This window comes from Galendromus occidentalis, unplaced genomic scaffold, assembly GCF_000255335.2.
Source record: "Galendromus occidentalis unplaced genomic scaffold, Mocc_1.1 scf7180000076802, whole genome shotgun sequence".
NCBI classification, from domain to species: Eukaryota; Metazoa; Arthropoda; class Arachnida; order Mesostigmata; family Phytoseiidae; genus Galendromus; species Galendromus occidentalis.
In genome coordinates, this window is record NW_003804791.1 from 5,649 (window position 1) to 17,079 (window position 11,431).

General features: G+C 50.7%; 1 protein-coding gene across 1 annotated transcript; it reads right to left on the minus strand.

Moving 5' to 3' along the window:
• Window positions 1-4,972: 4,972 nt before the first annotated feature.
• On the minus strand, window positions 4,973-11,300 carry LOC100897820 (uncharacterized). Its single transcript, XM_003740171.1, has 4 exons — window positions 9,886-11,300; window positions 9,250-9,742; window positions 8,690-8,824; window positions 4,973-5,371 (listed from the first exon to the last, which is right to left on the minus strand). The coding sequence occupies exons 1-4, from the start codon at window positions 11,298-11,300 to the stop codon at window positions 4,973-4,975; spliced, it is 2,442 nt and encodes an 813-aa protein (XP_003740219.1).
• Window positions 11,301-11,431: the final 131 nt, after the last annotated feature.

Here is an 11,431-nt window from a genome sequence, read left to right on the forward strand (position 1 = left end):
TCTCGGTGTATGTCTTTCAAGAGCAGGTCAAGCACAGCTCCAATTTTGTGAGTCGGTTCCCTCACCAGCTGGGAGAGATTTCGGTGTAGACAGCAGCGTAAGAAGGTGTTCTCGTGACAATTCTGGCTTTCGTAATTCTGGCTTCTGAGAGTGAACCGATGAGTCGCCCCATGAAGAGATCCTCCCGATGACAGCCTAAATCCGTTGACACGCGCACTCGCTGAGCTTGAAGGTACTTCGTTGTGCCGCTTCTGTCGCCAGGAGCTCCCTGCGAAGGGTCTCATCTATCGTCGATAAGCTCGATTCGCCTCAAGTCAGGAGTCAGGAGAACTACTAGGTTTTCTGGGAAACCTTCGTTGTTCACCCCAGCAAATCATAATCATGATCGAAGCCCGACTCGATCTCGATTTTGGCAGTTTTCATCGAATAATCAGAAGCCCTTAGGTTCTCGCTCTTATATGTCTGCTGCCGTCTGTCGGGCTCTCACTCGCCGACCTCGCCTTATAGAATTCCTTTCGAAAGACTGACGGACTATGCCATAATTCGCGCTTATTTTTACGCTTTCGTGCCGAATCCAGGGGTATGTGAAAAATCGACTGTAGGAATCGAATGATAGATCTGCCTCGCGAACGATTGCACCTGGAGACTTTGCCGTAAATTAACGACCCAGTGATGCAGTTCGGATAATCCGTAACTCCGCAGTTTCTGAATTTTAGGGCTCCAAAAGCGGACAAGATTTCGATGCTTGAAGGACGGAGTACATCGAATTGGTCTGCAAAGCCTGTGACAAAGACGTTTTCACGTCAAAAATCGATATTTTGCAAGGATCAGTGCAATGGTCTCATCACGATGGCCCAGAATGGATCTATCGATGATGGCTGCTGTCAACATGCATATACTCGGGAGCCATAAAGAGACTCAATTTCCCGAAAACAAGATTCGGCTGCTCGGGCATCCCCTTGAATATAGGAAAGATCAGAGCGCAAAGATCACGCATTTCAATGATAGGGTGAAGAAACGTATCAAACAGAGGTCGAGCGAGACTTGGTCGGAATCCATGAGATCCAAATCAAGCCTGAAGTTCTTCAAAGAATGGAAGGTGAGAGGGTTCACTCTCAGGAGCCAGAATTGCGAAAGCCAGAATTTCGAAAGCCCGAGCTCTGGAAGCCAGAATCTTAAAATCCAGAACTTGCGAAAGCCAGAATTGCGGAAGCCAGACTTTGTGAAATCCAGGTGTTGTGGATGCCAGAATTTCGAAAGCCAGATGTTGTGAAAGCCCGAATTTCCGAAGCCAGAACTGTGGAAGCCCGAATCACGGGAGCCAGAATCGTGGTAGCCAGGATCTGAAAACCTATGCCGAGGTGCTCAATGACTCAATTACGGTACGGGGGTCAAGTCTCACGTGCGCGAATCCGGACACGAACAGATAGGAGCGGAAGGAAGAATGCGGCACTATAGGGAAAAAGGAGACTGACTGGAGAGTCTCGATTTCGACGCTATTTAGGCGCGATATGTCGTGGGTTCCGAACTGTCAGCTTGGAGACAAAACACACAAGCATCACAGAAGAACTTTCATTATCCCTTGTCTAGTCTGGAGGCTCACAGCTATACATATTTTCACCACCACAGCTTGTCAACACAATACGATGGTTGCAATCAGCTGCTGCGATGACTCCCAACTAGACGTATCGGTCTCTTCACCGGACATCCCAAGATAGCGCAGCGATCCCTGTCGACGGAGCGTGATGTGATCAGGTCCATTCTGGCTCTCACAATTCTTGCTCCCGCGATTCGGGCTTCCGCAACATCTGGCTTTCGAAATTCTGGCTTCCACAACTTCCGGCTTTCGACTGCGCGAGTCGCCATTCACCGTGTATGCGGTCCTTCCGGGCGATTATTGCCCATGCGAGGCCCGTGAGATGTTGCCATACCAAGGGTATACCGTAACAGGCTGTGGGCTCGATTCTGAGGTCGAAAAGCGCAGCAGCCGTGCTCACTGAGAGTTTATGAGGGTTCTTGATGCTCTGAAAGGCCAGGAAACCCTTCCGGATTCTTTCCTCAAGATGCTGAGTGAAGGAAATTCCCGACGATGAGAAAATTATTCCCAGGTATGGGAAGTGGTTGACCATTTCCAGAGGTTCAGAATTCAGATTGAACCAGTCGCTGCTCGAGAGCCTACCTCCTCGGCGAAACTTCATAGCTTTGGTCTTCGCCACATTGATCACGAGATCGTTACATTTGACGAATGCGGACAGCGTTGCGAGCGCACTCTGTAGGTGGACTCGGCTATTAGAATATAGGACGAGGTCGTCGGCATACATCAGGAGTTTCACTTGAGTGTGGCGCTCCTGGATTACCCTGGGCAAATCACTGACTAGGACGGAGAACAGCAGAGGGCTGAGACTGTCGTCCTGAGCGACTCCCGTTGTTTGCGAAATCGGCTCGAGCTCGGCCACTCCGTCGTCTATAATGACGGTGCCCTCCTGTAGCACAGCGAGCAGGAGATCTAGGATCAGCTGAGGAGTGCCCGCAACGGCTGGCTTTTCTAGGATGAGGGTTCTGGAAGCCGTGTCGAATGCAGCCTTGAAGTCCACGAATACGGCGAATAGAGGAAACTTTCTGCGTTTGAGGTTCCTCTGGATGCGATTGAGGAGGACCGATGCTGCACTGTATGTGCATCGGTGTCTTCTGAAGCCATGCTGCTCTTCTGGGAGGATGTTCTCGCTTTCCGGGAAATCTTCCAGTCGGCGTGAATGGATACCTGACATCAGCTTGTAGATAACATCCTTCTAGGCTATTCTGCGATAAGAGCTGGGAGCCAATGGGTCGCCTTTGCCCTTCGGAATGACGCTGAGGAGACTCTCCTTCCACTTCGTTGGAAGCTGCGATGTCGCAAGGATCCTGTTGAAGAGAGCTGAGAGACGGGGGCGAGCACCAGCACCTGGTGCAGGTGCCCGTTACGAAGGAGGTCGGAGGAGGTCGGGTCCTGCTGCTTTTCTCAGTGGAGCTGTCCACATTGCCCGCGCAAGTACCTCTGACGAGAACTGCTGTTGTATGATTTGGCGCGAGTGGGTCGTCGTACTCGGCCATGTCGCGTGGTACATCGGTGTCGCTAGCGGTGTGGTCCTAGCGCTCGCAAACATTTCCCGAAAGCATTGGTTTAGCTGTCCGGGCGGAATCGGAAGTCGGACCTCCACCATTTGTAAGGGCTGAGCTGAGCCTCCTTGATGAGCATGGCTTCAGCCCTGTCAGCGAAGATACGCTTGGCCTCACTGATTGCGCGTTTGTACGACTTGCTGGCTGCGAGGTAGGTCGGAGTCATGTATTCGTGCTGCTTGGCCAAGATATACATGTGATTGTTTCAAGTACGATTTCGCTCGGCGGAATTGGAACGAGAACCATGTTGGGCCGCCCTTGGGACTCGTGACCGCAGTGCTGAGTCTAATCGCGTCTACGATCTGTGTGTAGTAATGCTCAACCTCAAAGCTGGGCGGAACCGGAAGGATGGAAGTGGAGCATTTCAAGAGCTTATCGATGTCGATTTTTGTGCTCAATTGTTGACGCCTTGGCGGCAGTTTTCCTTGGGTTCGGACGATGACCTGTAGGGCTACAGGTACATAGATGCCATCTGGTTCCAAACGCTCTCAGATGTTCTTGCGGACCGAGGTATTTCGCCTGATTCTGAGGAAGATTGGTGAAGAAGAGATCGATTGTCGACTTCCCTTGCGGTCCAACAAAAGTGTGCTCGGAGCTCGACGAGGCGATCCATAGAACACCTAGTTGAAGTGATTTAACAAGTTGTTGTGTGTTTTTCATAGAACGTTTGTCGATTGGGCAATTGAGATCTCCGCAGACACCCGTGGGTTTGGCTAGATCAACGGAGTCGATAGGGAGAATTAATTTTTGAGAAGGGAGGCGATTTTCTCTGCTGGAGAGGAGTAGATTGCAACAAGGTTGATCATTTTCCCGGCGAGAACTACGCAATTGTCTTCGATCAGGAGGGTCTCGACTTCTCCTAACTCATTGTTGTACAGAACGGCGACGCCACCACTCGGTCGACCGCGTACCGAGGGGCGAGCGGCCAGACATTCGGCAGCGTAGGAGCCGGTGACGGACGTAGACTCCGTAGCCCAGGTCTCCGTCAGTATAATTATATGGAAGTTCCGTGTGTCGTCAGGCTGCGGGAGTACACACGCAGACTTGATGCCCTCACAGTTCCATAGCAAGTTCAGGCACTTCAATTCCACCGGTGCATTTTCCCTCTTTTCCACCGATGACCGCACGGAGGAAATGCCGAGGGAGAATTCGGGAGCGTCATCACTCCTGGGGGATTCGCAAGTGCCGCGAAAGGATCCCCCTTCAGGAATGGGCTTATGTATGGGAACCCCGCATGGGGAGGAATCTTCGGCCACTGGTTTGGCCTTTCCTTGCGCTGGCGCCCGCGGCTCATGTGGGCGGTTTCTGCTTCAAGATTGGCTGAGGGGGATTCCAAACACTTAGCACTTTTATCTCTGCAGAGAGACTCTGGAAAGAGGGAGTTGTTTTTGCTCCGGACGGTTACTTTTTTCTTCCGATTTGTGCTGACGCTCGAGTTCCCGTGGAATCAATTCAGGATGGAGCAAACACCGAATCGTGAGTGAGATTGAGTCTGAAACTTCACGTTCAGCGTTTCATTCGGCGAGAATATGCAAATTAGAAGTTTTTCTTAGTGCATCCTTTTTTGCGAAAAAAGACTGATTTTCATGACCGTTAAAAAAGTATGTGGACCACGGCGGACCGGGCGGCTCATGGGGTGGAAGATCTTCTATCACCCCCCTCCTCCTATTTCCGAAAAAAAAAACCCGCCAGGTAGTGTCGAGGCCACTACCGCACTCATTGCGTGAAAACGTCACCTCCAACCTCTGCTCAGTATCTCTGTCTATTTCACTGACAAAAAGATTAGTTTTATTAAGGTGTGAGATCGAGCTGAGATTCAGATTATAAGCTCACTATACTCGGCTGCGTCGCCTTCTTCTTTATACCACTTCAAGAGACTTTCGATCAGTGGGCTCTCGTTATCGTCAGCTTTCTCGACAACAGTGTTCGAAATCGTGGACAGCTCTCGTTTTCCATTGTATTCCCGAAGTGCTGCGTTCCTTATGAAAACCACGGTATCTTCTTTTTCATTCAGCGCATGTGCTTGATCTGACCACAGATTTATGGTGACGATGCGTCTGGTATCGTCGACCAATCGAGCGCTCCGTTTCGTTCTGACCTTCCCGTCCCGGCAGCTATAGGTTTGAAGCTCTCCTACATCGTAAACGACGCAATACAGACTGACCGTTCTCGAGATGTCCGTAGTTAGTAACTCCGCTATAGAAGTACGAGTCACCTAGATGTCAAAAACAACTTTCTTTGAATCGACGCTCTCGTTTGGAATTCGCGGCCACTCAAAATCGCTCGGTTGCAATTGATGTGAAAGCATTCAGAGCTCTCTGCCTATTCTTCCCCTGCCGGCTCTATTTGCCTCCTTCTCCCGCAATCTCAGCTCCTCCGCTTGCCTCACTCTGTAACTCGCTCGAAATGGAATTTATTTCTCATCAGAACTCTCATTAGATTCTTTGGGCTCCCTCCTTTCGTCATCGTCTGACGCTTCCCCGAGACCCGGAATGAGGAACTTCCATTTCCACTACTCCCGGATGCAAAGACACCGGATCTTCGATGAACGTCAGTCCTCTACAAAGCACACAGCGATCGCATCGTACAAAGTTGTTCCAAACATCTTTTTTAAATGTAGCTGCTTCAATCGGTCCTTATCATCACGAGATCAACGCCCGCAAGAATGAGCTTCCGATGTCTTTTTCGATTCTGCGTCGGATTAAATCTTTTCATTCCTGAACGCCTTCCCACTCCGACGGGGACGACGGTCATGGTTTTCAACTCGGGGTGACTGCACACGGCTTCCTTCATAAGTAGTGGATTGATCCGTAGACTTTTTTTCTGCCAGAAATATAGGAGGCAGATACGATACTGCCACTCGAAACTTTCCCAGTTTGGGGTTGTCGTCTCAGAACAGTCACTGCTACTCAAGCTTTCCATTGCTACACGGGAGATGAACGATTGAATAAGTCGACCTGGCTATAGCACGATCTTCGTTATCTCGTAGGAGCTTTGGTCGGAGAACTTTCAAGTAGAGATAAGACGGACGCCTTTCCCTTTTTCCACTGAAACAATTTACACCCAATTTCTAAGCAAAGCTTGGATAGGCTCCGACACTACCAAGTCGAGTAAACGATCAGAATTCGACCGCGGCTTTGCTACCGTCTCACAATTCGTGGATTTCGGCCCGAGATTCTCGGATTTCTCATTTGTACCGCTCTTTGAGCTCCAGGTTTTGCCTTCCACGGGCTAAGCTCATCTGATACATGACCTTTGGCAACAAAATGACCATTAAAGTCTGTTTGTTGAAGAATAAACTAATCATTTATGCGCTCTCATCGACGCTGTCGGGGGTACCGAGATTCATCTTCGAAAACAGCGAACACCTACGCCGATTGCTACCGAAGGTGACCTGCGGCTTCTCCCGTAAATTTGCCATTCACCTACGCAAACTTCCACTCGATTCTTCGACTGGACGTTGAGTTATTAGGTCGGAAAGTGCCTCAAATTTCGTTTCACGAAGGACGAAGTACCTTGATTCTACCCACTCAGCCGAGCTTAAAGACGTTTTTACGTCAAGAATTTGCGGGTGCCCTGCGTGTTCAGTTCGGACTGAAGAAGGAGACTCGTAGGACTGCGTCAGGGGCTTTTATTTATTCATGTATGCAGAGAAAATTTGGGTAGTGATTACTGAAATATGTGTGATTCATTGGAATTTCGTGTTTGTTGATTGCGAAGTCAGCATGGAGCAAGCCTGCATCCGTCGCAAGGCTCGGAAATCGAGCACCACGCGTGCTCGTACCTGTACTGGCTCTCTCGACCACCCTGTTGAAAAGGGCGCGGGTATAGGGCCCCGACGTGAGTAATTGACCGAATGGCAGTACATATTCCGAAGTAGTTATGTGTTCTTGTTGGAGCGTCTGCTGCGTTTCTCTGAACGGATTGACCTATGGCGGTAGCGGTCTGTGATACTCTTCTGGATAGGTTTTCCTGATTGCTGGGCGGATCTTAGTAGTTCCGATATCCGTTGCATTTGTTTGCATTTTGCAGTGCCCCTATATCTGTGCGACCTAGGACGCAGTCCTACGTCAAAAAAACCAGCAAGTGAATGCGTGCTGTTTTCCGATATTCGAGTTTTGGTGCCCCGGAGGACATTTGCGGAGACAATCTTCAACTCCCGGAAGAACGAGTGCATCGATGGGCTGGAGAAACTCATCCTGAGTCATGCTCATGTTAAAATTGAGCAACTAAGCAACAGATCTCACATCAGAAAGCAAATCAGCGAGCATGTGTCCCGATAAAGGGAAAAACTCGAGAGACATAATTCGGAAGCGGGACGGTTCTTCCAAAAAAAAGCCGAATGGCTCGAAGCTAAAAACTTGGTTACATCGTGCACTACACTGAGCTACCGCACAAGAAGACGTGCCCGAGGAGCCGGGACCAACAAAAGCTGTGGCGGACACACTTCACTGACTGAATGATAACACAAGGTTTGAACTTGTATAGTTCACGTGGAGTGCGTTGCGCAGAAAGAATTACCGGGAGGACCCCGGATTGATCGGGGAAATCTCCTGGAGATGATTGAAGGAGAGCGAAGGAGGAATGAGCCTCCGTTCGCTGAACCCCTGGACAAACTTCACGAGGAGCTCTGATGCTACCTCGTGACCGCGATTCTCGATGATGATTGATTGTCTCTCATGTCTGCTGCTGTCGCCGCTGTCGCCATTGTGGCAACCACAGTGTTTTCAACGTCTCTCGACCGGCTGTCAGTGAAACAGCTGATGCGGAGCAGCTGACGTTCAGCTCTGGAGAGGCCAGTGCTGCGCCGGTTGACGTACCTAGGTGGCGGCGCACCCCTCGGGGATTTATTCTGGTTTAAACAGGACTGCTCGTCCTGGACGGGTATTATGGATAAATAATTACACAATGATTGAGATGCTGGAAGGTCCCCACGGTTAGACTCGATCTCCGCTGTGCTTGATGTGTGCTGATTGTTTTGTCTAGTGTATGTGTGTGTCGTGAACGTGTGCAAGCTTGAAGACGCGACGGCAGCTCCGTCCGTGACACGTCCCCCCCCCGAACTCCGCGTTCTCCAGAGGAACCCGGAGTTCTTAAGTCGGTCACAGCCTTGGGTTGCCACATGCTTCACGGTTTTGACTTACGCGCCGCCTGCCTCTGCGATCTTAATGCCCTCTACCGGGATCCTCTGTGACGAGCGGTCCGCGCGGTCTTTGCTCATTCTCGTGAGTCGTTGAACCGAACAATGACGTGCCTTTTAGCCGCAGATTTTGAGGATCGCACGCCCCTTGGGGTCGTCAAAACCTTGTTGTATGTGACGGAGCCATACTTCTACCGTTTCTGTGCCCGCGACTTTGATTACGTCGCCCGTTATTATTGGTTTGACTTGACTGATGACGAACAGGAACCGTTTCGACGATACGTCTGTCTGCTCCGGAAAACTGGTGGAAGAACGACTCAAAGGCACCCCCCGCTGCCGCGTATACTGAAGTACCAGGTACCCTCAATCCCGTATGCGTCGAGGTATTTGTACCTTGTGCATCGAGACTTTCGTGGCGGCGTCCACAGCGTAACGCTCAAGCCGGGTGAAACGCAGCTGAAGGGTGCGTCCCCGAGCCTTGAGACCGTGGCCGAAGAAGTCTGCGCCGTTCAGCGACGGAAGGAAGACCTGAGGAAATACGCACGAGCTTCCCCAGAAGACATCCCCCCTTGGGAGCGGAAGCCGCACCCCCTCGACCCGCACACCGGGAAGGAACTCCCGCCCGGCGTTCCTCGGCCTAGGGCCACCTTCTGATGCGATCTCTCGCTGCAGCATATGGGCTAGTGCTCATAATAAATTTGATTTGATAATATGCACTGATATGGTTTTGGTCTTGAGTCTTGGGGAGAGGGGATCTAATTTGTGGCTGAGGTTGCGATGAGTTCCCTGGGTGCATCGTCTATGGGGACTCGATCTAGGGCTATGTGGTTCGATTGATAAGTTTCCAAGGGGTATAGCTTCCTTATGGGCCGATCGAGAGTCTGGCCGGTAGCTGTCCTTATGGTGCATGATCTCGCGTTTTCAGGCCTTGAATCGTTTCTCAAAGATATGACCCTACACAAGGGCCAGTAAGCCCGATTGGAGTTCGAGTGCTCGAGGAGGCAGGTGTCTCCCGCTTTCAGCGGTCTGGCCGCAATCGGCTTCCGCCTATGAGCGGATCGACGAGAGCCAAGGTACTCTCCCTGGTATTTTTTCCAGAATGCGTTGAGGATTTTTTGCTGGTAGTTCCATCTCCTGGAGAAAACGACTTTATCAGCGTCGATCGCTCTGATCGGCCTGGCCGCGTGTTGAGGGAAGAAGCATTTTGCTTTGTAACCGTACAGCAGATCTGCCGGACACAGAGCTTCTGCGTTGTCGGTTTCCGCCGCGACCGCTGTAAGTGGACGTCTGTTTATCATCGCTTCAATGTTACTCAGAATGACTTCGAGATCGCGGAAGTGCGGTACCGCGGTACCGAGGGCCTTCCTCAGCGGTCTCTTGACCGACTGTACTTGGCGCTCGTAGAAACCACCGAACCAGGGAGCCTTCGGGGTGATGAATTCCCACCTGATGAATGAATCTCCGAGCCATTTTTTGATCTCTCCATTCAAGATGTGGTCGTGAACAATTTTAGCTCCTTTGCCGCTCGCTGAAAGGAGAGTCCGTTGTCGGAGATGATGGTGTTGACCAATGGGTATCGGTTGACGAACTTTTGTAGTGCGCCGAGTACCTCCACTGTAGACATGTTTTCTGTTAAGTGAAGATTGAAGGCGCGGGTGATGGCGCATGTGAAGAGAAGTATGTAGCTTTTCCCTTTTTCTCCCGAGTCCTTTTTATACTTAATGGGTCCCGCGAAGTCGCATCCTGCATAGAAGAACGGCGGGGCCGTGTCGACTCGGAAGGTCGGTAACGGAGCTGTGGGCAGCGATGCTGCCTGGCAGCGAAAGATATTACAGGTTGCGCAGGCCGAAATCACTCGCCTGGCAAGTTTCCTCGCGTGTATGACTAGGAACTCTTCCCTGAGGATATTTAGGATTGACGAAACGCCACCGAAGTGGAAACATTTCTTTTCGTGAATATAGCGGATCATTAGGAAGGACAGATTGCAGTCCGGTCGGGGAATAATAGGTGACTTTTGACTGTCTGAGAGCTGGGAAGAACATTCGAGTCGGGATTTGCAACGGATCAGGCCGTTGTCGTCGATGGATGGGCTGTACTGATAGAGGATGCTCTCTGGCTTGATGTTCCTGCAAGCTGACAGGATTCCCTCTGTGAAGTAGCTTTTCTGAATAAGTTTAATTAATTCCAGCCTGGCTGTTATCATTTCCTCTGGATCGATGAGATTCAAGACGGTTTTCGGTCTGGCCGTACACTTGTTCCCCATCTGCACTCTCATTTTCGCCGATTGAGCCTTTGCTTTGAGGCGAAGCATGAATGCCCAAAAGCGAATCGCTTTTAGCCAGCAAGAAAAACTGTCTTCAAAAAATATTCTTTTCGCATTGGCCTGGTCGGCCGGAAGCGCGACATGGAACGTCGCTATGTATTTCTTCCTTTCGTGCTCGAGTTGAGTTTGATCTCCGTGAATGTGAGATGTGCGATCGGATTTCAGTTTCGCTTGTAGGACGCTGTTCTTCTGGCGAAGCCACTGTGGCCCGTTGAACCACAGCTCGGCAATCGATCGCTTTGAAATATCCGCTCCTCTGGATAGGATATCGGCTGGATTTTCCTCTGAGCGAACGTAATGCCACCTGGCCTGGCCAGCTAATTGATGAATTTTTCGAATTCTGTTTGCGACAAACGGTTTCCATCTTTCCGGGTTCGAGGCGACCCAGCCTAGAACTGCCGAATTGTCACAGAAGATGTTGACGGCGTCGATTTTGAAATCGAGCCATCCGAGGATTTTCTTCGTCATTCTTGCTGCGAGAAGTGCTCCGAGCAACTCTAGTCTGTGGATCGTAAATGCTTTCACGGGAGCGATTTTTGATTTCGAGAGAATGAATGCCACTGAGGGCGGGGCTGCCCCTTGCTGTTCTCGGATGTATGCGACGATGCCGTACGCCCGCGAACTGGCGTCGGAGAACATGAAGAGTTCTCTCCTATCCCGGCTGCCCTGCGAAGGCAGCATGTGTCGAGGGATGGCAATACCTTCAGCCTGGCTGAGTAACTTTGAGAAATTCTCGTATCGTTCGAGCAGGTCCCCTTTCAGGGCGTCGTCCCACCCGATTTTCTTCTTCCATAATTCTTGGAATAGCGATT

Coding starts and splice junctions, on each gene's coding strand:
- LOC100897820 (XM_003740171.1), bottom strand. CDS start 11,300: ATGCTGCCTTCGCAGGGCAGCCGGGATAGGAGAGAACTCTTCATGTTC. Junction 8,825..9,249: donor CTTACTGGCCCTTGTGTAGG/GTCATATCTTTG, acceptor GTATTTCCTCAG/GTCTTCCTTCCGTCGCTGAA. Junction 5,372..8,689: donor CGAAAGTCTCGATGCACAAG/GTACAAATACCT, acceptor TTTGACATCTAG/GTGACTCGTACTTCTATAGC.